Here is a 25256-nt window from a genome sequence, read left to right as displayed (position 1 = left end):
CACTAAAATACACATTTAACTCGCTTCACACAAGCGTCTACTGTTAGATCCTACACAAGATCATCAGTATCTGAGAGAAACCCTTAAAAACTAGATTCAGGCACTGGCAAAGATCCCAGACTTCTTACAAATTGACAGTAACTCCATACATCAGACATGTATGAATGTGCAGTGATATTTCTCTTTTATTTACATAAAAGCAATAAGCACACACACGTTTCCTACAGACGAAAAGGCTGTACCTGGAGTGTCCGATGTCATCGTACAGGATCTGCAGGCATTTGTGTGGTTTGGTGATGTTGTGCTCATGGTCAGGGTTGAAGTCAGAGCTGTTGTCCACGGTGGGAAACACACTGGTGTTGGCAAAATGGAGCGAACTTCCCCCATGAGTCACAGTCTCCAGCATTCTGGATTAAACCTCTGCGGGACACAACTCCTTCAGTTTACACTCACACTTACACATAGAACTACTATCTGCCTGCAAAACACAGATTACTAGGAGTTAATAATAAAAAATACAGAAGATTAGATTCACAACTGGGTTAATGTAACACAAAGACACAACAGTCGAACATAAAAAGGACTTTAAAATTAAAAAATGTGGAATGTTGCCTTGGCTACAAACTGAAATAAATAAGTTTAAGTACTAAAATGAGTAAAATAAGATATGAAATAAAAATAAATTAAGGTTAGACTGAAATATAATCAAACGTAGTGATAAAAATCACAAAGCACATACATAGCAATATTACTAAAGTTAAAATAAAAACTGAAAATTAAAAATAAATATTAATTAAAATATTAACAAAAAATATAACAGTATATGAATAATATTAATATAACGGCCCCAGTTTGACAAATTACTGACTGTATTCAATCAGACAATCACAAAGATTTTCAAATCAATGTAATTACCAAAATAAATAAATAAATACAAAAAGTTAAATTTCGTAAGAGATCGGAATGACTTTAAAACAAAAAAAAAATTGATTTGTTGCATTGGCAACTAACTGAAAAAAACTAAAACTGAAACATGAACTATGAAGTAAAAGCGAAATAAAAAGAAATCAAAGCTTGAATTAAATATTACTTAAAAAAACTAATAAAATTTACAAAGCACATAGCAATATTACAAAAGTTCTAATCAAAATAAAAAATAAATACTGTAATCCTATATACATCATTTTAAAACAAAAGCCTTACTTTGAGTCAATTTACTGACTGTCTTAAATCAGGTATCTCAAACGTTTTCAACTCAATTCAATAAAAAAATGTTACATTTGGTCCGAGATCAGAATGTTTCGAATTCTTGAAATGTAACAAAGTTTCTCCGCGGGAATGTGTGTGTGTTTCACAGAAATGACGTTACATAACACACTCACAGTCTGTGTGAGCAGAAGCAACACACACACACTGATCCAAACACAATCAGAAAGCGTCAGTGAAGTGGAATCTGTTTGTGTGTTTACTGCACGAATCGATGTGTTTATTTGATCATGTATTATATGACACAATTCACACACACCGCACGGATTTTTCAGCTAATAAACCTAAAAACGCCGCTCACCTTTAACTGCTGAGGATCTCAGATCAGAGGCTGCTGTGTAGTTCAGTATTGACGTGATCATAAGTTATTAGTTGAGGCATAATAACTTTCGTCCGTGTTTGTTGTTTACAGACAGGAATGAAAATGATGCGTCAGTCGCGATTCTCTCGTCAGATAAAAGTCGACGTCAATGCGTCATCCTATCAAATATGGCGGCCATCGATGCGACATTTCATAATAAAAGACCCAAAGCGACCACTAAATACATGACTGTACTTTTTGTTGCCACTTTGATAGCTTACTCTGTACTGTATCTTTATTTAATTTACTTATTTTTATTTATTTTAGATTGCACTACTAATATTTAATGTGATGATTTTACTTTAAGTTACATGTGGTGTTATGCTATGTTTATATCTAATAAATAATACACATGTAAACATATATGCTTTAACATTACATAGTTTTGATGATAATAAAGCACTAACATTTATATTTATATAATAAAACGAAAAATACACAGTCTAGGCACCATCTCGACTACACTTCAAAATAAAAGTCTGTCCACCTGTTCGAAATCGATGAACACTGTGTAGGCAACTCTTCAAAATAAAAGACATAAAAATTTATAAAACAAATTTAGGGTTTTAAAAATATAATAAGATGCTATATTTATACAATGAATAATACACTATAATGCAATATCCAAAAAATTGTAAACAGTTTATTTAAATTTAGAAACAGACAAGTATTAACAAACATGTTAAAAGAAAAGAACAGCATAGAAACAGAATTAGAATTTTTTCAATGTATGTGATCTTGTATTATTGAACTTAAACAAATGTCACCTGTTCAAAACCTAACACATGAGTTGAGGAACACTGCACATTGATAAAAGAATGCAAGTATTAACAAACATGCCAAAATAAAAGCACAGCATAGAACCAAAATTTGAATTAAACGTAATGTGGTCTTGTTTTATTGAAGGTAAACAAATGTCACAAGCTCATAACACATGAGTTGTTGAGGAACACTGCATATTGATTAAATTAAATAATGCCAACATAATGCATGTGACAATGTAGTGCAGCAAGATGCATTCAGTGCGTACGTGAACATTAATGATGTATTGCATCATAACATCGTTACAACAGGATGGGTATGGATGAATAAGGTCCGCAATTGACTAGTTGACAGTGATGTGTGCTTTAGGTTGACCAGACATCATCCTTACAGCCAGATACACCGGCTGTGTGAAGCTGACTTTAAAAGTGTGCAGGTGAGTTTTATCTCCACTCAAATCACTGATGCTGTAAAACACTAAAGAGCCGGTGCTGAAGCTGAGGCGTATCTCCATCCTCTTCAGAGACGGCGTGCGTATAAGTGGCGTGTTCTTTCCTCTCTCGTACGCTCTCAGAAGGTTCTCACAGTACATGAGGCACCAGGATCCAGCGCTGCTCTCCAGACCGCTGCCAGAACCAGATCTGGGCAGATCTCCGTAACACACGGCCACAACCCAAGCACAGCCTTCAGCCCGGAAGTCCCAGAGATGTTCTCCTCGGACGAAGCTCTGGGAGCTCAAAGCCTGGAAGAAACTGGAAAACCTCTGAGATCCGACCGGATACGGCTGTTTGGCTGCGCTGAAAGACACCGTTTTGAGGTCTTCAGATAAGATTAGGTTGGGATGGATGGTATCAGGGTCGAAGGTGACCTCGGATGGGTTGAGAACGACGCGTAGCGCCCGCTGAGAGGATCCCAGTCCGAGACGGAGTAAGGTATTTTGGTGCTCGATCTTCTCACAGATTTCCATCAAACTCTTGGATAACTCCTGACCGCTGGAGGAGTCCTGCAGAGGATCCAGGGTCACACTGGAAACCTCAATACAACATGCGTCATCAGTCTCGTCCTTTAACGTGTTGACCTGAAGTTCAGCGGCTCTCAGTTGCTTCTGGAGGTCGGACAGCATCCGCACTCTTTTCCCAACAGCATCTTCTCTGGGTCTCAACTCGGCCTCCAGAAGCTTCAGAGCAGTCGTGCTGTAGGTCTTCACCAGCTCTGCCATCTCCTCCAATACACCGCTCACATCTTTCCTCAGATCTGCGTGTGTCGCTTTAACCGCAGCCTCTCTGGCCTTCTCCTTATTCACCAGATCATCTACTACAGCCAGCTTTTCTTGCAGACTAGAGATGACAGGATTCAGACTAGATTTCAGTTCACTGGTTTCAGTCTCCAGCAGAGAGCTTGTCCCAGAATCTGTTGATTTGCACACATCAGTGTCTTCTGGAGATGTCTGGTCATTAATTATCTCGTCTTCTGCACGTGGCTGAAGTTCACCACTGAAGCTGTTGGCTCTGTAGGTCTCAACTATCTGTTTCAGCTTGATGTTTCTCGGCAGGGACTCTGGGCTGAGATGTTCCTGTCCACAAACTGGGCAGCAAAGTACTTGATCAAATCCAGATGACGTGTCCCTCTCTGGTGTCTCCAGACATACAAGACAGAAACTGTGCGCGCAGGGAAGAGTGACCGGGTCGTGGAAGAGATGGAGACAGATGGGACAGGAGAGATCCGACTCCAAACAGCCGTCAGGAGAGCCGTGTGCCATGATGACTGCAGGACACACAGAGAGAAGCACAGTTACAGCAATGCTGCTCTGGCTTTCACGCAAACATATTAAAAGTCTCCCAATTTTGAGAGAAATATGAAAAAACAAGCTGTCCTAGAAGCCCATTTGTGGGTTGAAGAACTATAGTTATGGCATAAAAAGGTCAAAATTATTAAATGCTACGTCGTAATTTTGAGATAAAAAATTAGCAATTTTTAAATATCACAATTATCACAAAATGTAATGTTTCCTAACCATTTTGACTATTTATGCCCTAATTTATATCATTACATTTTATCTCACAACAATGGTTTACCTAAGCATAATGTTTTGGTACATCATGATTTTGAAAATGTCATAATTATGAGATAATTATGAGACATTAACAGGTTTGAATGTAGTAATAATAATGCAAAAAAAAAAAAAACTACACTTCAAATCAACATTTAAAATAACAAAAAATATTAACCTTGACAAAAAGTAGTCTTTGAGAATGCCTTTAATATACATTAAATCCTCAACCTAACAAAAATAACCAATTATGTATAAAAACAACAAGGGAATTCTCTCTGTGGAGTCCTATACAGGAATCTAGTGGTGACACCAAGAAATTACAGGTCTCTATTTTAATCTGAAATACTGCATTAATTGAGAAATAAATCTAAGAAATTAGATTTTTTTTTTTTTTTTTTTTACTATTTTCAATGGGGAAAACTGATCATAATTATTGTATAAATACTAATTAATGCCATGAAATTCTCTGTAAATTCAAAAGAAAAAATATTACTGAACAAAAATATATTAGATTGAGTTTACCGAAGGAAAAAAAAAAAAGAAGTCAAATTTCAAGTATCTGTCCGTGAAGACCATGAGCGTGACTCTCAAATGAGGAGCGCACAAGGGTTAAATTATGACATAAGTTTATGACCTATAACATAAGTTTCATAACCTTCTTTTTATCTGACCACTATGTGTCTGATTGTTTATTTTCCCTTGAAGCGGAAATGAGGCTCGACTTTCACACCTTCCTCTAACCGCCGGTTGCCCGGTGAACCGCTAAGCCACGCGACTCTTTCATGCGCTGATCTTAATTCTGCTGTTGAGATCACGCGCGACGCTTTTAACTCTTCATCTACAGACATTTTCCAGGATAAAAACGTGGAGGTCTCACCTTGAATGCACGCCGAGCTGTGTGTTTGCAGTTATGATCGCAACGCAATGTGATGTTTTGGTGTGAATCGAGCCAAACGCGACGCAGAAGCGGTAAAGCCTGCCGTGAGTTTCGATTCCTGGCGTCACCGTCGCGCCGCCTCCATCATCCGTTTCGATTCGGTCTTTATTTACGGGTTCAGCTGATGTCACAGTGATTCAGAACTCTTACTTTAATGTGTGTATAAAGCACTTACCTGCGCTTCTGCTCCTTACACTGAGACGCACAGCTCGTGACTACAGCCACACACACCTTTACTGAACAAACCCTGCTGCTTCCTCATCATAGACTAGAAAAACACTCCTGCTGCATGCTACTCATAAACTGTACAAACACGCGTGAAGATGACGATGATTCATCTCTATTTTTATCTACATAAGAAAAAAATAATAAACCGACAGCTATTGATGTGAAAAGCTCCAATTTAACAACAATTATTATTTTAAAATATTGAAACCTCCACAAAAAAAAAGTTTAGGAAAATATATTGCTAATATAAAAAAATATATATTTTATTATTTCATATTTTATCAATAATATACAAGCAATATATGTTCAACATATTTTGGCCAGTTATTGCCAACATAAAAAAAATAATACTTTTAATTGTCAAATAGGAACTTTTAATTTTAATCGAGGTTGTTGTCTTATAATTATTTCTTGATTATATATTCTTAAAAAAATATTATTTTATTTAACAAAGCATTTATGATGTACAATACAAATAAAATAAAAAGTAGATAGAATAGAAAAATAATAGGGAACGTTAGTGTTACATGGTCTTTTTTATAATAAATAAATAACAAAAATATATTAATAAAATATCTCTTATTTTGGTCAATAGTCAGATGTGTTCCTAACTATAGATATCACTAACATGAGTATAACATATTCACTATTTATGTACATTTATATGAACAGTGTTTTGGCTAATATTTCATTCTTTACTTCAAAACTGCTTATAATTTACAGATATTAGTATAAAACCAACCAGACTGTTTTTATCAGAGCTCACCATTGGATGCATCCTCATATAAAGAACGCAAGACTAGCATTTGAGTCATAGCAGTCACTGTTTTTAAGACATGCACTGTCTGTAGTACCATATTAAACTGTAAAATTACTGTAAAAAGCATAATAAAAGTCTGTAGGTCCAGTCGAGTAAAATTGAAAGTGTTTTTATTTTTATTATTGTTCCAATGTTTTTCTTTAAATACAATAAATGGAAGACAAATACATACGGATTGTCTTTGTTTTAGCTCAATTTGAATGATCAAAATAAATAAAAATACAGTTCAGCTGATAAAACAAACTCACACTCTAATAAAGTAACTGTAAAAATTATGAAAAAGGAACACAAATTTAAAGCAAGACTAGAAACAGTCAAAGGCCATTATTTGGCAGAGAAGTTGAAATGAAGCCCAGCTCAGTGCACGGGTTTATATGAAGGCACAGGTACAGTTTAATGTGTTTGTTTCTATCTGTGGGGTCACAGAAGTCTCTCTGAGCGGTCCTGATGTTGAACGAGATGCTCAGTGTAGTGTTGTACTATTAGCATTGAGTGTGTGTAGATTCACAGGGTTGTGTGTGTCCTGTTTTAATGCTTTGACTGTAACTGCACAGACACATCCGGCTCATATGAACAGGACAATGAGAAGAGATGCTGAGGAAGAGTTTAGATCAGGTCAGCGAGGTCCAGCGGAGGCAGAGGCTCTCTCCAGAAGGAGAAGTGACTGAACTCAGGACAGTCGAAGGACGTGGTCGGATCTTTACAGATCAAGGGGAAGAAGTGATCCACCAGCTCACTGAGATGAGAGTATCTGAGACACACACACACACACACACACGTTTGTTTTTGTGAAAAGTGTGTTCATCCCATAGGTGTAATGGTTTTTATTCTGTACAAACTGTATATTCTATGGCCCTTCACCAACCCTACCCCTAACCCTAACCCTCACAGGAAACTTTGTGCATTTTTACTTTCTCAAAAAAACTCATTCTGTATGATTTATAAGCGTTTTGAAAAATGGGGACATGGGTTATGTCCTCATAAGTCACCCTCTCCTTGTAATACCTGTGTCATACCCATGTCATTATACAGAGTATACACTCAAACACACTCAAACACACACACACACACACACTAAGACACACAGAGACAGACACACACACACACACACACACAGACAGACACACACACACACACACACACACACACACACAGAGACACAGAGACACAGACACACACACACACACACACACACACACACACACAGACACACACACACACACACAATATTGCTGTGATAGAGCATCATTACTCTAGAAACATTTATTATTATCAATGTTAAAAAAAACTAAATTATTTGCTACTTGCTATTTTTGTGGAAAATGTGAAACACTATATTTTAAAAGTCTGGGGTCAGTAAGAAATGTATAATTGTTTTTTTTCATCAAGGGTGCATTAAATTAATCAAAAGTGGTGTTAAAGACATCTATAATATTTATTAATCAAATACCTTTCTAATCATCAAAGAATCCTGAAAATAAAATGCATCAAGGTTTCCACAAAAATATTGGGCAGCAACATTGATAATAATCAGAAATGTTTCATATTATTCTGATTTCATTAAGATCATGTGACACTGAAGACTGGAGGAATGATGCTGAAAATACAGCGGAGCATCACAGAAATACATTACACTTTAACACAGATTCACACAGAAAACAGATATTTTAAATAGTAATAATATTTCACAATATTACTGATTTTACTGTATTTTTGATCAAATAAATGCAGGCTTGATGACTTCTTCCAAATTATAAATAATTCCAAACATGTAATTTACGTGTGTGTGTGTGTACGTGTGTGTGCGTGTATGCGTGTGTGTGTGTGTGTGTGTATGTGCGCGCACGTGTGTGTTTGTGTGTGTGTGTGACGTGACTCACGAGGACTTGTTTCCCTTGGTCTTCTCTTGTATGAGTTCTCCTTTGGGGTTCACAGTGAAGATGTGAGTCTCAGGAACACCCACCTCTTTATACGCGTATGCATCCTACACACAGACACAAAGCACAGTCAGGGCTTCCCATCATTCCTGACATGTTTGTGACGCTGAAGGAAAGCTCACGTTAGTTCTGTTGCCGAAGGCGGCGTAGAAGGGCTGTGTGACGGGACTGAACAGATCTCTGATATCAGTCAGACAGGCGATCTTAAACACCTCCGGCTTCTTCTCAATCACCTCCCTGAGAACACACACACACACAGTCAACAGTAGTGTTAGAGATGGCTGTGATCTACATTAATGGTCTGCTTGTGTTCACCTGTGTAAGGCTGAGAACAGGCTGCTGGGAGCCAGAAGCACCGGTCCTTTGGGTAAAACCGTTCCTTGATCATTAACCCACTGTAAATAACCCTTAGTGATGTCTGCCATGCCTATAGCTCGAGCCGAACAGTACAGGAACTTATAACCATTCCTGCAAGACAACAACCATTTCAAATAAGAATTCACAGATACACAATGTTTGGAGTCGGTAGGATTCTTAAGTCTCTTCTGCTCACCAAGGCATTTATTTGATCAACAGTACAGTTAAAATTGTGAAATATTATTACAATTTAAAATAACAGTTTTCTATTTGAATATGTGTTAAAATTTAATTTATTTCTGTGATCAAAGCTGTAATTTCAGCATCATTCATCCAGTCTTCAGTGTCACATGATCTTCAGAAATCATTCTAAATAGTTATGTTTGTGAAAACTGATGCATTTTATTTTTCTGGATTCGCAGATGAATTGAAAGTCCAAAAGAATAGCATTTATTTGAAATAGAAATCTTTTGTAACATTATAAATGTCTTTACTCTCAATTTTTGATCAATTTAATGCATCCTTACTCAAATAAAGTATTAAAAGGGTGGTCAACAAATGAATTATATAAATTAATACATGCATTTAATCAAAAAATCACAGCAACAAAGCATATGCATTTAATTGAAATCAATGTAATTAATTACATGACATCTCCGTTTTTCTAGTGCATCTCAGGTGAAAAGTATTATAATAGTATATGACACCTATATTTGCATTGCAAACAGTTTCTGTATCTGTCAAAACTAAGAAGCAGCTTGTGTATTAAATCTTACTGGTGTATCTTGTGATACAGTTTGGCGATGCCGTGGTGAGTCCAGTCTTTCCCCAGCTGTGGTAAAATGTGCCCCAGAGCATCTGACCTGATACAGAGAGAAAGGTGAACCACTGTCAGCGTCACGTAACCGAAATCCTGCAGGGATTCAGAGAGACTCACTTGGTGATGGTCCCGTCGATGTCTGAGATGATGATTTTATCGTCGTAGCTCCAGAGGTAGATAGCAGCTTCACAGCGACAGGTGCCCTGATACTGTGTAGTCACACTGAACACAACCGTATTAGCTCCTTCACGCAGATTCAGGCTCTCCTGACACACACACACACACACACACACACACATCGAGCCATTGCACATTGAGCAGTACCTGTTCAGTAGGAAACGTCCAGGTAGTATTTCAATAATGCAGCCTATATTTGGGAGTGTTAAGTAGTGCAAAAAACTCACTATTGTAATGTAGTAATGCATTCAATATTATCTATATGTAAAATATTATTTTTTTCTTTTAAATTTGTAGTTAAGCTTTTTTTTTTGTATTGTGACATTAATTATTAAATAAAAACCCAATTATTGTAATGCAAAAAAAAAAAAAAAACTATAGCAGCATGACAGAATAAATAAAAAAAAGGTAATTTTAACTTCTTTAGCTCAAAATTATCACAATTCTGAGAAAACAAAAAGAAAATAAAGCCGAAAATTTGAGATACAAAGTTGCAATTACCTTATTTTTTTTATTCTGTAACAGAAACAAGCTATTGTGGAAGAAAAAAAATAATTGTGACTTTTAACTCAGAATTGCATCTTTATATTTCACAGTTCTGCGTTTTTCTTGCAGTTTTGAGTTTATGACTCACAGTTGTGTGAGAAAAAACAGAATCCTGAGATATAAATTCAATAAAGCGAGAGAATTGTGAGATAAAAAGTCACAATAACCTTTTTTTATCCCATAACAGAAACAAGCTTCCATAAAAACCCTCTCGTTACTTTAACACAGTGATAAAAATGTGCTTTAATGATCTTAAAAAATAGGATTTATATGATCTACATGAAACATACTATTACTTATTTATTTAACTCGAGGTGAAATTGAATTAGATGTGGAAAAAGCCTTATTTAAATATTAAATGGACTTGGTAGGACTCGCTCCTGACTGAACTCTGCGGCACACAGATGATGATGATGAGGTTGATGTGACTCTTACGATCTGTTCAGAGGTCAGCCGCAGGGATTTGCGGTACATCTGACTGATGCACTGCGCCGTGTTCATCGCTTCACTGTTCTTCCTCTCGGAGACAGAGCCGTCCTCATCACTCGAGAGTTCAACAGAACTCCTGCATACACAGAAAACACATCATGGATTTACTGGATCAAAGATCAAATAAGCAATGCACGGTCAGCCAATAGTCTTGATAATACTGCATTTCGTCACGTTTAACTGAAGAAAGACTCAGTGTCAAAGGTCAAGTGCTATCTGGTTAAGACAAGAAGCCCATATGAAAATGCTGCTTTCATAATAAGCTTACAAAATCATGCAATGTTATAAAAAAAAAAAAACCTTTCTATCAGGTTGCATGAGATTTAGTGCAAAGAGAACAAAGTGCTTTAAAGTGTGATGCACACGTGCATTCAATTTAAAGCGTCGATTTAGATTTGTACTTTATTCTGACACCTGTTGGCATGGATGCATGACGTTTGGTTATTGACTTCTAATGCTTTTTTCTAGAAATCATTAACTCAGTTTTGTGCACTATAGGTGGTTTCTGCTGGTGCATGGCTTGCAACAAACTAACATGCAGCAGTACGCGAGTCAGAATAGTTTTAAACAGATTTGTCAAAGGTCCTTCTCATTTATTTCTGTCAAAGTTTAAAATCAGGAAGAAATACTGAGTGCATGATGTTTTGCATGCATGCAAACACACGTCTTACTTCAGTGAAGAGGGTCTGGCGCTAACAGCAGATGCTTCAAGCTGATTCCCCTCTGCATCAGGCTTTTGACTTCCCTAATATGAGGAAAAAAATGACGGTGCAATGCATCATTCAGCAGATACTGTGCTTATCAGTCTCTCAAAGGGAAGTTGCACAGCAGAGTTGCTCATGTTTCATGTCTTAGTTTGAGCTTTTACCACAATATTGTTCAGTTCTTTCCTCCTCCAGGAGAACCACCAGCGGCCAGACTTTTTAGGCATCTTATCTTTGACTAGTTGCTCAATGGTGCTCTGTGACAGAAAAACAAGCCGTTATCTCTGAATGGTTAGTCATTGAAGCGGTTATCAAAGATCTCTGGCCCCATCTACCTTTGGTAAAGTCTTCTGGAAAGCCTGAACTGAGAGAATCATTGGAGCCGCCACAGCCCAGTTATAATATCTGAAACAAATCGACCACAAAGCTAAAAACAATAGGCATTTTATAATATAATCATAGTGCATGTTTGATAAAATGTTTATTTAAAACACTGGCTCTAACATCTGAATGTTAATGTGCCATGTTTGCGACCAACCTACTGTTTTACAGGGAATGTGATGTTTAATGTGATTACTATTGAACAACAGTTATGCTATTGCTTTAGTGCATGAATATCACACATGCTAACTTCGAGTTGATGCAGATGACAAGGTTTGGGTCTTCAACGATTCCAGGGTTGTTGACAAAGTCTTGATACTTCACAAGATGCTCCATGAACTTCTCTGCAACACATGCAAAAAAAATAAATAAATAAATAAAAAAAATTTTAAATGAAGGAATTTTTCTCTCCTCATTGAAAATAAAATTCTGCATGACACAACAAATGTGACCCTGGACCACAAAGAGTCAATTAAGTGTCAATTTCTCAAAATTGAGATTTATACATCATCTAAAAGCTGGATAAATCATCTCTCCATTGATGTATGGTTTATTCGGAGGACAATATTTGTCTGAGATGCAACTATTTGAAAATCTGGAATCTGAGGGTGCAATATTGTGAAAATCATCTTTAAAGTTGTTCAAATGAAGTTCTTGGCAATGCATATTACTAATCAAAAATGAAGTTTTGAAATATTTACGTTAGGAAATTCACAAAATATCTTCATGGAACATGATCTTTACTTAATATCCTAATAATGTTTGGCATAAAATAAAAATCTATAATTCTGACCCATGCAATGTATTGTTGGCTATCGTTACAAATATACCCAAGGGACTTAAACCTGCTTTTGTGCTCCGGGGAACGTATGTTTATTTAAAACAGGAGTGTAGACCAATACGGTTTCACAGTGGGCGGAGCTACACAACACACTTAGACAAAAGCAAAAATACAAAAAATGTAAATGTAGGTGTTTTGAATGACCGTATTGTTCAGGACACGGTGTTAGTCTCTCTTCACCTTTACTGATCTGACTGATGTCTCCTCTCCCACACAGAGACATGGTGACGTCCAGCGCGTCTGTGGTGGAGTCGGACAGATATTCGGTGCCGCTGTCTGCGTTAGCGCTGGCCAGTGACTGAGGAGACATCTGACCCGAAGGAGGACACGGATCCGACCCCTGAGTCGAGACCAGATCCGACGACTCGGTCTCACTGAAGACAAGGAGAGACGGAGACACAGTGAGGATAACAGCCATTCACTCTCCAGAGAACAACCAGAACGCACAGATTTATAGATAACAAAACAACTTTGCATATATAAATAAAACACCTAAAATATTATTACTATCAATAATAATGATAAAAACACATTTGGCCAATATTATACTTACATATATTTTTTATGCTTATTAATAAATATCATATTTGTATTGCTGTAGTCCTACAATCATTCAGTTATTTTGTCAAAGAGCAGAGATGAAACAACTAAAACAACATAATTTTTAATATATTTTGCTATTAATAAAAATTATTATAATTATAATAATATGCTCAATGAATATTATTTTATTTCTGTAGTCCTACAATCGTTCAGTTAATTTTGTTGTTAAAAAGCAGAGATAAAACGACTAAAACAACAACAACAAAAAATTATTTCGCAATTATTATAAAATAATTTGTGAATATTTTATTGCTCTTTTATTACAATCATTCAGTCATTGTGTCAAAAAGCAAAGATAAAACAACTAAAACAACAAAAAAGTTGTATTATTATTATTAATAGTTAATATAATAATTAATATTATTATTATAGTTATGTATAATTATATATAATTATTCAGTTAGTGTGTCAAAAAGCAGAGAAAAACAACTATAATAAAATAGTTTAATTTTTATTTAATTATTAATTTTCTATTAATCATAATAATAATAATACACTCAATATTTGTTGTTGTGTCAAATATCAGAAATAAAACCTACAATTAAAACAATAAAAAAGTATTTTTGTTTTTGTTTAATTTGTTTATAATAAATCGTCCCGTCATGTATGATAATGAACCTTCTGACCTCTTTGGAAAATAGAGGGCGGCGACTTCAGGGTCCAGCCTGGAGAGGTCGTCTAGATAGATATCAGACGGTCCCAAGTGATGATTCCGCTTGACTGGGAAAAATAACATTTTCAGTTCAAATCATTTTCGATCGCTGAATTACTGTGTGGAATAAGTACAGATAACATAAACACTACCTTTCCTCTTGTCTTGAGAGTCTGTCGCTTTCGAGGACTCCAGAAGCACCGGATCCTCTGATTTGAGGATGGACTCCAGAACTGGTGTCACTCCAGCACCGTCTGCATTCTGATTGGTCGGTGAAGTCTGTAACCCCGCCCCCCTCTCTGAGTCTCCCACAGAGCGACTGACAGTGATTGAGCTTACCTCGGTTTCTGCTTCTAGAACTGTATTTGTTTCAGTGTCACCGAATGTGATGGTTTGGATTTTGGAGGCGACAGAAACCGAGGTTTCTTGGCTCTCTGTGTCAGGACTAGCAGCACCGGTCTCGAGGACTGTGTTAGTAGAGCTGGTTATATCACACGTCTGAGTGTCTCTGTCTGCGCTGAAGCTGAAGTATCTGGTCTCTGTGTTTTCCAGTGCAGTCCAGGCCTGAGAAGAGTCATCGTCTGTGGACTGAAAGGTCACTACATGTGTTTCGGTGACCTTGGCGTCTAGTTGTGTGTTAATTGAAGATGAAACGACTGTAGGAGTATCTTCTGATGTAACAGGGCTGCTCGTTCCAATCTGAGGTTCGGGTCTCACTAGGGTCACCGTCGCTGCAGAGTCAGTGCTGTCCATGTCAATGGGTGCTTGTCGATGGATGGTGCGGAAGTGGGCGTGGTCAGAGGGAGTGATGGGCGGGTCTCGCAGCGAATCAGATTCATCCCTCTCTGTCTGACACACCTACACACGCAGAAGAAACCCGTCTCTTTTACTCACCAAAGCATACCAAAGCATACTTAGTCTTGCGACGTTCTCATTTACTTTAAGGGGAAACGTACATACGAAACTAGGCTAGATATAAATGATTAATGTTTTTCAAATTAAAAAGCATGCTTAGATAAAAAGTACGTAGTCAGTCAATAAGGATCTTTTTGTTTGATCCTACTGCTCTTTAGATTATCAGGTTTGCGACCATCAAACGATCATTTCGATTTCTGCATGTATGTTTTATTAACTTTATTTGATAAAATTATTTATAACTAACTGTACAATTTAACAATGTAATTATGGTAGGTTGGCGTTCATTACAAGATCAGTGTTTGCATTAGATTTTTTTGTTTTTATTAATATTAGGTTTTTTTTAAAGAGCTATTGCATAAATAATTGTCTATAAGCAGCTCATGCTGTATATATTTTTATGATTTCTTTTGCATTAATTATCAGATAAAATAAATCTTTGATTTTGTCATGTATAAGTTGTATCCTTTAACAGCATGTTTTTTTTTTTCTTTAAAAAAATATGTTTGATGTGAAGTTAACAGAGTAAAAAATATCACAGGGTAAATATTTCATTTAAAAAAAGAATGTAATACAAACTTATTCACAAATAAAATTAAATATTAAAAAAAAATTATATTTTCATTTAGTTTAGCTTGATGTACTAAAATAACTAAAACTAAATGAACTAAAACTAACAAATAAAAACAAATGAAAAACTATACAGACATATATAAAAAAATATAAAAACTAATGAAAAAACTTAAAAGACTAAAACTTTCAAATTAAAAATAAAACTTATTTAAAATATGAACAAAAACATGTATTTATTATTTATTTATTATGATTATATCAATTCTACTAAAATAGCACTGCGTTGTTAAAGATTACTCAGAGGAACACAAACAGAAATACTGTGAACACAGAACTGGGTAAAATATTTTCACTTTTAACATTTCTATCAATAATAAATGAAACACTCAAAAGCTGATTGTTTTGACAGAGCTGAATGCAGTGCATTCTGGGATTGATACCAAAACTCCCACAGACTTCCACTGAATGAGGAACCCAAACTGGGTGGACTTTCTCACATCAGCAAACATCACTCAGACGCTCTTATAAATGTGAAAAATCTAGTTTTATAAAACAGATCGTTCCAGTCCTCGATTCTGATTGGATGAGCCGCGTTCAAAGCTGTTGTTAATTACAATACAAACATACTCCTTTGTTTTGTTTTATCACTAGACTTTATTTGCTCTGTTTTACTCTGTGAAACCTTACTACTTATATGGAATAACCTTTTTACAAACGCAATACGCCTCATGAAGCCGTGGTTCACAAATTATGTCTAACAATGCTGTCTAGGTGGGCAGCTTGCTTGCTTTTGGGACATCCTCGAGTGAGTTCATCCACGATGAAAGCTGTATGCATGCAGTATGCATTTACCTTGGGAAAAGCGCCCCAGTTCCACTGCATGTGAGGCCCTGGAGACTCCTGCGGCTTACACAACTCTGAATCACTCTTAGGAGATGATGGACGGCTGAAGAACACACTACAGACACAGACAACACAAGTAAGCAGAGCTCTGCCTTCAGATATCTGTAACACGAGGAGAGAAAGAGAACATTTGGGCCGAACTACCTCTCATTCACAGGACACTCTCCATCAGAGTGAGGATGAACGTCTCTGATCTGAGCTCCAGACGCTTCCTCCAAGGGCTCCTCTGACAGCGAGTAGTACACAGACTTACTGACCAGAGCAAAAACACAAATCATCAGTGACCTTCACCCAAAAATAAACACTTGATTACCATTCACTCAATATTTACAGCGAAGATTTTTGATGGTTTTTCATTGAAGTAACTCTTTCTTCTTAGTATGTTCCACATTAGGGGTTTATCCTGCATCTTATGTTGTTAAATGAATGTTTAGTGCAATATTTTATTTAAGTAAGGTGCTTTCTATTTGTGTTTATGAAACTGTGTGCATCTTCTATTTAGTAGTATTTACCTCAACTTTTTTTACATTTAATCTGTTACTTTTTTAAGTTTAATCTGTAAAACTTCAAATTTTGCTACCATAGTTTTTTTACAGTACAGGTCTGGTAACCATTTTTAGCTAGTGAGATATTTGGAATAATGTAAGTAACCAAACTATTAGCCATTGACTTAAGCAATCTTTTTTTCATTTTTTTTCATTAATTTCTGTGCGTACTGTCCCTTTAAATCTGACAAAACGCCCACACTAGAGGCAAAGTACTAGGTAGTTTGTAAACAACTAAAAAAAAAAAAAAAATGATATATATATATATATATATATATATATATATATATATATATATATATATATATATATATATGCGACATTTACACAAAAGTTGTAGCTATGGTGATCAGAACTGTATTGTAAAAAAAAATAATAATAAAGGTTACATTTACCAGTATTTTACTGTAAAATCACTTGAAATGTTGCAATATTTTTAACTCTGCATATTTAATTTAGTTGCACCATTTGTTCTGAATGAAAAAACTTAGCAAGTACGTGGAAAAAAGTAATGCGTATAATATTCGCTTACCATTAATGATCCAATAGTGAATTTCAAATAAGTAAGCAATAAGTTGTTTTGAAATGCTGTAGAAGTCACATGCAACTAACGGTAAAAACGGTTCACAAACATTCAAAAACTATTTGAAATGATATAAAACAATTATTAGAAATGACACCTATTTATTACGATTGATTTTATATGATGTGCTGTTTAGGTCAGGTTTTTGTCAAGCTTTGTCAGTTAAAACACGAGTTTAATAATGCAGTTCATTCAGTCTGCAGTTATATGCCATAAATATGTAGTTTAATACAGTTATGTTTCAATTAGGTTTAATGGTGCAATGCAAAAATATTAAGCCGTGCATAAGTTGTAACTGGCCGTCGTGAGCTAGAGCTTCGCCAACAATCTTTCAGACAGTTTCTGGAAAAGTAAATGTACAATAATCTTAGTGAACCTCTAACCTTGCTGCCAACAGCGACTCCTCCTTGAGGACATCCTGGTCCAGACTTTCTTTCTCGTCTGAGGAGGAACTGGCCTCCTCGTGCACATGTGTGTCTGAACGCGCCCGCTTCCTGCGCCGTTTTTTGCGGCGGTTGGAGGAAGATGCGGCGCTGGAGAGAGATTCGATCACCTCGGACACTTCTGGGACATCGGTGGGGATCGGAGAGGTGCAGAGATGAGAGGGAACCCTCGTCTGAGACCGACACAGAGAGAGTATCGTGAAAACCACAGCAGAACATCACAGGAGAGACTGGAGAACTCACATTCATCTGGACACACCTCAAAATCCTCGTTCTCCTCCACGAAGAATGCTTCTCCGTTATCTCCCAGCTTCATATGAAGGCTCACAGGCTCTCCATTGATCTCAATATCCACCTGTGGATGAACGAACACAGCGTTATACGACCTGAACGAGGATCAGGATGCTCCAGGTTTGCAGGCTTAAAAGTGCTATGTAAAAACACTCAAGCTTCATTAATTATTCATGAGCTCATTAACATACAAACGCCCACATTTACATATAAACAAAGATTCTAAAAACTTAAATGTGTGGATGCATAAAAAAAGATATATATATATATATATATTTTTTTTTTTTTTTTTTTTTTTTTTTTTTATTGCAATGGTTAGAGAGTAGAAATGGCCATGAAACACATTGGTCAACAATATTTGACAAACATTATAAGTGAAAATGCAATTAAAATAATATTTCTGAATGAAAATGCATTAAATTTGCTGTAAAATAAAATGTCAAATTGAATTAAGTTGTTATGTTAAATGAAATTATATTGCTATTAAATCAAAATATGACTGCCATTAAATTATTAAACAATGTATAATAATTTTTAAATTAATTAAATTAGATCAAAATTAAATAAAATAACTAATAAATAATTAAATAACATTATGCTAAATGAAATGCAATTGCAGTTGAATGAAAATATAACTGCATTAAATGAAAATACAATTAATAATTTATAAATATAATTATTATTATTATAATAACTGAATCGCAATTTTTATTTAACAGCAAATTTAATAATATTTTCATTTAACAGCAATGGCATTTTAACTTAATTAAATTTACTTTAAACAATTTATTTAAAATGTTGTTATTTTACAGCAAACTTAATGGCAGGACTATTTTAATTTAAAAGCAATGGAATTGTATTTAACTTAATTGAACAATTTAATTTGACAGCCAATTTTATGCAATGCATACTTCTTATTTAGTCATATATTATTTTACAAATTAAGTTAAATGTAATCGCTGTTGAATGAAAATATGATTAAATTAGCTATAAAACAAATATGAAATACTAAAGTTTAATTAAGTTAAAATAACACTGCTGGTAAATAAATATAATTGACATTCAATTTGCTGTATAAAAAACAAAACAAAAAAAACAACAACAACAACTTAAGTTTCAATGAAGTTAAAATTCTACTTCTGTTAAATTATAATATGACTGCCATTACATTTTCTGTAAGAACTGTATTTAATTCAGTTAAATGAAATGCCACAGCTGTTAAATGAAAACATGACAGTCATCACACTCTAACAAAATGTGTTATCCACAATTTTAATTTTTAATAGTTACAAATCTGGCAAAATGCGCTGGCTTTGTTTTTGACACATTTATGAAAGCACTTGCACGTCCTAATAACTATTTCCTGCTAACGAGATCTTCCACCCGTGCTCTAGTGTTTCAGTTTGGTTCGTTCTGAGAAAGAGGAACATTCGATCAGACAAGCACGACAGCTTTCACTAATCATTGCTCAATCTGAGCAGGCCAGACCATAAACACAGCTGTCACATAACAACTACCTATAATACCTAGTGACTGATGGTAGGTATAGCTTCAGGTGAACACATTTCCACCTCACCACTTTCTCTTTGGAGCGCAGGACTCCGAGTTTCCCGAAGCGAACGTGAAACGGTGAGCACTGGTATCTCCCATCAGGCTGACGGACCACGATGACGTCGATGCCGCCGGTGAGCGTGGCCGGATTCAGACCACGATACAGTTCCTTCACGGTCACAAACACCGTCTCGGCCAGCTGACCCACGTAGTTCATGGTCTGGGACTGAAGAGACAAAGAATACAAATGTGGATTTAGGTCATACTTCTCCTGACGGCCCTTTAGGAGTACAACTGTGACCTTTGCACACGGAGCAAAAGTCAGACAGTGCGCAACATCTCAACTTTTACCATCATGACATGTTGGCAGATTTGAAGTCATACCAAAAACCTACATCGCCTACATTAGTAAAACTGGATTTGACACAATATAAAAATTGCAAATAAATAAAAAGCAATACTGTCAGTGTTGTTACTTCACTAGAATAAGCTTTGGTAAACTTTTTCTTTAGAATAACCTGCAGTGATGAATCATTCACAATAAGAGTAGACCAGGAAATAAGAAGAAGGTTAATAGGGTGAAATATGATTTGATGTTGACATTAAGAAACACAAAGCAGACTTTGTTTCATTTATCTCCCTCTCGCATATCCTCAATGGTTTCATCGTCACTTCCTCCACCCTCTCCGTTTTCAGCATTGGACACTAACACTGCTATTGATACTCTTTGCTCCACTCAAACATCTTGCTTAGACAACTTTTGCCTCCTTTCATCCAGACCAGATCTGCATGTACCACCTCCTCTGACCCCTAGCTTTCCGATTCTCTTCGTGAACATCGCTCTAGACTCAGGGCTGCAGACAGGAAGTGGTGCTAATAAAAAAAAATCTACTGACCTTGGTGTGAATCAGTTTCTGCTCTCTTCCTTTTCTGCAAATGTCTCCACTTCTAAAATGTCATATCACCACAACAAGATCAACCACTGGTCTGACTCTCACACACTTTTCAAATCCTTCTCCTGTCTTCGTTGTCAACTATTACAGCTGACGACTTTGCAATATTCTTCATAAATAAAACAAGATACATCAGCGGCTAATTCTCGACACCAAACTTAATTTCAAACAACTACACACTCTCTCTCTCTCTCTTCCTTCTCTAAACTCTCAGAGGCAGACGTTTCCAAATGTATCCTTTCCAATTATCCTACTACCTTTCCACTTGATCCTATCCACACTCACCCCCTTCAGGTCATTTCTTCTTCAGTTATACCTGTGCTAATTCACATTATTAACACCTCTCTCACACTGCTACATTTCCCACAGCATTTAAGGACGCTCGGGTAACCCCACTGCTTTAGAAACCCTCTCTGAAGGTCCTTCAGGGTGTCTTGGAGGGGTGAAGTTTCCAAATCACAGGTTCTTGCTACTGGGGTTCCTCAGGGCTCAGTGCTTGGACCGCTTATTTTCTCCATTTACATGTCAGCATTAGGGTCTGTTTCCTAGCTAAAACAGAATTGCTCGTGGTCTCAACCAAACCAGTATTTCATCACAACTTCTCTAAATAGCAAAACAACAACAACAACAACAACACTTATGTTCTAGACTGAGACTCACACCACTTGTATATTGTTTTCTTGATGGTCTGATTGTTTCTATTGTAAAATTGCTTTTGATAAAAGAATCTACTAAATAATTAAATGTCAGCCTAATTCAGTCATTAAATTAAAATAGAATTCACACTTGTAAAAAAGATTTTGGATGACAATGTGGACAAACAATAACACAAACTCAGTTCAACGTTTAGATCTGGGTTTTCCGAAAGGCGATGCCCATTTAGAGATCAGGGTGTCTTATGGCTGATATAAAGACAAATAAAACTTATGAAGACTCTAAAGACTGACATATGAAATTAAAGTCAGAAAAAATCTAAATTTGAGAAAAAAAAGAAGCTTGCTTGTGTTTTTGTTGTGTATCATATTTGATCCATCAGGCTTTTATTGCTCATATATCATGATATAGTGACAATATGGAAAAAAAAAAAAACACCTTTTTATCAGTCGTCACTCAATATCTCCAATAATACAAGTAAAATGAGATTTAAATACTTAGTATGATGATCAAAACATAACGCAATAAAAAGGTGGTTTATACAATTACACTGAAAGAGCTTTGACGTGATAATTAATTCTAAACTATTGATCAGACGACGGGTTGTGAAACGGGTTTAACATCAAAGTTTTGTACATGTTGATGATTTAGAGGCATTTGCGTATCAAATATGAAACAGAAGGCTTCATAGGGAGAAAAAGAGCACTATAATTTCTCAAACATAGAGAGGAACTTCTCCTGCTCTGATCCATGATGAACACCTACCCAGAGTGAAGGATGATGATGATGATGATGAAGTCCTGTAAAACCGGGAACCCTCCACCCTTCAGCTGCCATCGAGGAGTAAAACCTCCTTCATCCTACAGCTGATTTAACCACTAACTATCTGGACTTATCATCTACATCCATAGTTTATTTTACACATATTCAAGCCCTTATTCTGTGTCTCTCTGTGAAGGTTGAACGTGAAACGAACAAAGAAGGTGATGCTAGTGATTTAGAGAGAGACCCAGTACATTCAACAGCTCTCTCTCTCTCACACACACACACACACACACGCATCACACGCACGTTGTCTGAAAATCACACACACACTGTGACCCGACTGCACACACAGCAATTAAAACTATTATTCCAACATTAAACCAGCTAAACATGAAAACAACACACACACACACACACAGCATGAAAGCCGTGCCAGCAGTTTGAACAGCCTCAGCCATTCTTTTCATCTGCTATTGTGTGTGTTTAAAGGGCTCATGAACTGCCTTGTTTATTATTTTGTACTATTCTGATATCCGCCTATAATGTTTACAAGTTTTTTACATCCAAAAACATCATAATTCAGAAAGAGCAGGCTATTTTATGTCCAGTTTTGTCCCTCCATCTGTACACTGTTTGAACAGGCGTGGCGGATTGTAGACTCGGAAGTAAAAGCCCACTGTTATGATTGGATAACATTTGTGTAGGCTCATGTTTGACAGCCTATATCCTACACAGATGGACAATGCTGTGTTTTAGGTTAAGAAAAAGCATAGATACTTATTACAGATCAAATGATCTGTAATAACAGACAAAGCGATAGTAAGCGGCATGTAAAAATGTTTGGGATCAAAAGGAAGGCAGTGCAAAGTGTTGTCTTCAGAGCATCTTTATCGTTTGATTTCTGCATTGACCTGCGTTTGCTGCTCACGTGATTTACACTATATGCATGAATCGGTGGGTGGAGCTAACGAGGCAGTGATGTAGAATAGGTGGGCGGGGCTAAACAGGAAGTAGAGGCGGGTTTATCCACACTATTACATCATAAAGTGGCAAATTCCACAAGCTGTTGTGACTGGCTTCCATACAAGCTGTTTTTAGACTAAAGAGAATGTTTTGAGTTCTGAAACTTACAGGATGTTTTTACAGCACAATGACCTCTTATATGTCAAAAGACCAAGGGAATTTTGATTTCCCTTTAAGAGAGAGAGAGAACAAATCCGGTTCACTAATTCTGTCGGACGATGCTCTAAATTAACAGACTGATGTGAACATTCACGGTGATGAAACTTCAGTTCAGCTTCACATTAGTCTTGATGATGACTCAACTCAATACTGGTGTCAACACTGACCATCACACGTGGGTAACCGAGCAAGATCGAGGAATATTAACTGTCTGTCAATCATCTGCATGACCTCAATGACCTCTAAACAAGCCAAAATGTGTTTAAAACTAATTTTAAGTAATTAAGCGTAACACAAATCCCATGTGTCAAATAGTTTTACTGCAAAGGTTTTTGAACAAAGTCTCTTATGTTAACCAAGGCTGGATTTATTTGATCAAAAACACATAAGTGTTTCTATGTGAATATTTTTTTTTAAATCAAAGCTGTATTTTCAGCATCATTCCTCCAGTCTTCAGTGTCACATGATCTTCAGAAATCATTCTAATATGATGATTTACTGTTCAAGAAACATTTCTGATTATTATAAATGTCGAATATAGTTGTGCTGCTAAATATTTTTGTGTTAACTGTGATGCATTTTATTTTTCAGATTCACAGAAGAGATAGAAAGTTCAAAAGAACGGCATTTATTTGAAATAGAAAATCATTTGTGACATTAAAAACGTATTTTCTGGTACTTTTGAACAATATAATGCATCGTTGATTAATAAAAATATGAATTTCTTACTAAACTTTAGAACAGTGGTTTATGTGCCTTCAGTTTGAGGAAAATCTATGGCAAGTTTATCACAAGTCAAGGCAAAAGCGAAGCATTTAGCAGGAAAGCAGCAGCACAGCATCACATTTGACCAGGACTGATAAAGACTAACCAAAATAATAATAAAAATAATAATTTAATTTCTAAAACCAACTTCTAAGAAAATAGATGGGTCAGTAAAACAAACAAACAAAATATAACAGCAGTCTGCCCTGAGAACAAACAGTATTAAACATTTTCCAACTTTATCAGGGTTTGTTTAAACATAAATCGATGTTTCTATAAACAATAAAGCTTCAACGATCCAGAGACACAGACACGTCAGAAAGATGCAGTTAGACTCTTAAACACCACGCAGCTCTTTACAAACACTAAACACTCGCTTCAGCTGACCAAAACTAATAAACAAACACATTTAACCGTGAAACAATGTGAAATGATGAGGTTAATGCGACTGCTCTTACCTCAAACACAAGAGCGATTCATTAAAAACTTCCTGCGCTGTAGCGCCACGTCACCACGTCAATCACACGACATCCAATGAGAAGCAGGGACTAGTCTCAGGACACGCCCTCTTTCAGCATGGCTCTGTTGACGTGTGCGATTCCTCAAGTTTCAGGACTTCACCGCGAGAGGGAGACAGTGTAGTATTTATTTATTGTTTACTTTGTTAATATTTATTATTAATTATATAATGCAATAATTAATAACATTTCTAAAATAAATAATCGAAGCCAGATTGTAGGATACTAAATAATAAATAAAAATAAATAATCCAGTTCTCATTCTTATTTTTTTACATTTTCTAAAGAGTGCTAGTAATTACTTTTAATTTTAAATGATTTGGTAAAACACTTGACATACGTCAGTTCATAGATGTCCTCGCAGCGATTGTATATTTTACACTGTTAATGTTAACTATATGCATATTTGTGTTATTCATGCCTTAAATAAATATAAATGAATACATACAATTTTACCAAAAAAATTTTTTTGCTCAGTTATAATAGTTTTTAGTGTTTAGACACTGGGTGAAGAGACACTTTAGAGATGGTAAACAATTCCAGCTTTCATGGTGATAGTGGACTTTTTCCAAGAACAGTAATATAATAACTTCCATACCAATAATAATACCTCTCTCTCTCTCTCTCTCTCTCTCTCTCTCTTTCTTTTGTTTGGTTCCTGGCTCATGTCACACTTGATGG

At 35.9% G+C, this 25256-nt stretch overlaps 3 protein-coding genes across 6 annotated transcripts in view; all 3 read right to left on the bottom strand.

Moving 5' to 3' along the window:
- The window catches only part of LOC113051010 (transmembrane protein adipocyte-associated 1 homolog), a 9297-nt gene extending 7559 nt beyond the window's left edge, over nt 1–1738 (bottom strand). Inside the window, exons 1-2 of one of the 2 annotated variants that reach the window (XM_026214584.1) lie at nt 1568–1738; nt 243–478 (exon numbers count right to left, since the gene is read on the bottom strand). In XM_026214584.1, coding sequence (XP_026070369.1) covers nt 243–406 — 164 coding nt within the window. In that variant the 5' untranslated portion in view covers nt 407–478; nt 1568–1738. The remainder of the gene's footprint in view (nt 1–242; nt 479–1567) is intronic. The other variant, XM_026214583.1, reaches the window with a different exon arrangement.
- A 522-nt stretch (nt 1739–2260) lies between these two features.
- On the bottom strand, nt 2261–5697 carry LOC113051008 (E3 ubiquitin-protein ligase TRIM39-like). Of its 2 annotated transcripts, none has more exons than XM_026214582.1 (2): nt 5320–5515; nt 2261–4153 (listed from the first exon to the last, which is right to left on the bottom strand). In XM_026214582.1, exon 2 carries the CDS (start codon nt 4146–4148, stop codon nt 2733–2735), a length of 1416 nt encoding a protein of 471 aa, XP_026070367.1. In that variant the 5' UTR covers nt 4149–4153; nt 5320–5515; the 3' UTR covers nt 2261–2732. The 2 variants fall into 2 exon arrangements, with proteins under 2 accessions (XP_026070367.1, XP_026070366.1); XM_026214581.1 differs by lacking the exon at nt 5320–5515 and adding an exon at nt 5555–5697 and having other exon boundaries at nt 2262–4153.
- Nucleotides 5698–6520: 823 nt separating this feature from the next.
- LOC113051005 (phosphatidate phosphatase LPIN2-like) lies at nt 6521–24593 on the bottom strand. Of its 2 annotated transcripts, none has more exons than XM_026214574.1 (20): nt 24516–24593; nt 19764–19964; nt 18156–18251; nt 17837–18069; nt 16470–16577; nt 16275–16380; nt 14087–14792; nt 13909–14002; nt 12860–13053; nt 12089–12182; nt 11793–11862; nt 11622–11714; nt 11425–11498; nt 10700–10829; nt 9659–9807; nt 9498–9584; nt 8680–8832; nt 8487–8601; nt 8308–8411; nt 6521–7178 (listed from the first exon to the last, which is right to left on the bottom strand). In XM_026214574.1, the coding sequence occupies exons 2-20, from the start codon at nt 19953–19955 to the stop codon at nt 7034–7036; spliced, it is 2943 nt and encodes a 980-aa protein (XP_026070359.1). In that variant the 5' UTR covers nt 19956–19964; nt 24516–24593; the 3' UTR covers nt 6521–7033. The 2 variants fall into 2 exon arrangements, with proteins under 2 accessions (XP_026070359.1, XP_026070357.1); XM_026214572.1 differs by lacking the exon at nt 24516–24593 and adding an exon at nt 22111–22375.
- Nucleotides 24594–25256: the final 663 nt, after the last annotated feature.

Source organism: Carassius auratus, chromosome 31, assembly GCF_003368295.1.
Source record: "Carassius auratus strain Wakin chromosome 31, ASM336829v1, whole genome shotgun sequence".
In the NCBI taxonomy this organism is placed as follows: Eukaryota; Metazoa; Chordata; class Actinopteri; order Cypriniformes; family Cyprinidae; genus Carassius; species Carassius auratus.
The sequence above is the reverse complement of the archived record's forward strand: the minus strand, read 5'-3'. Positions and strand labels throughout refer to the sequence as shown.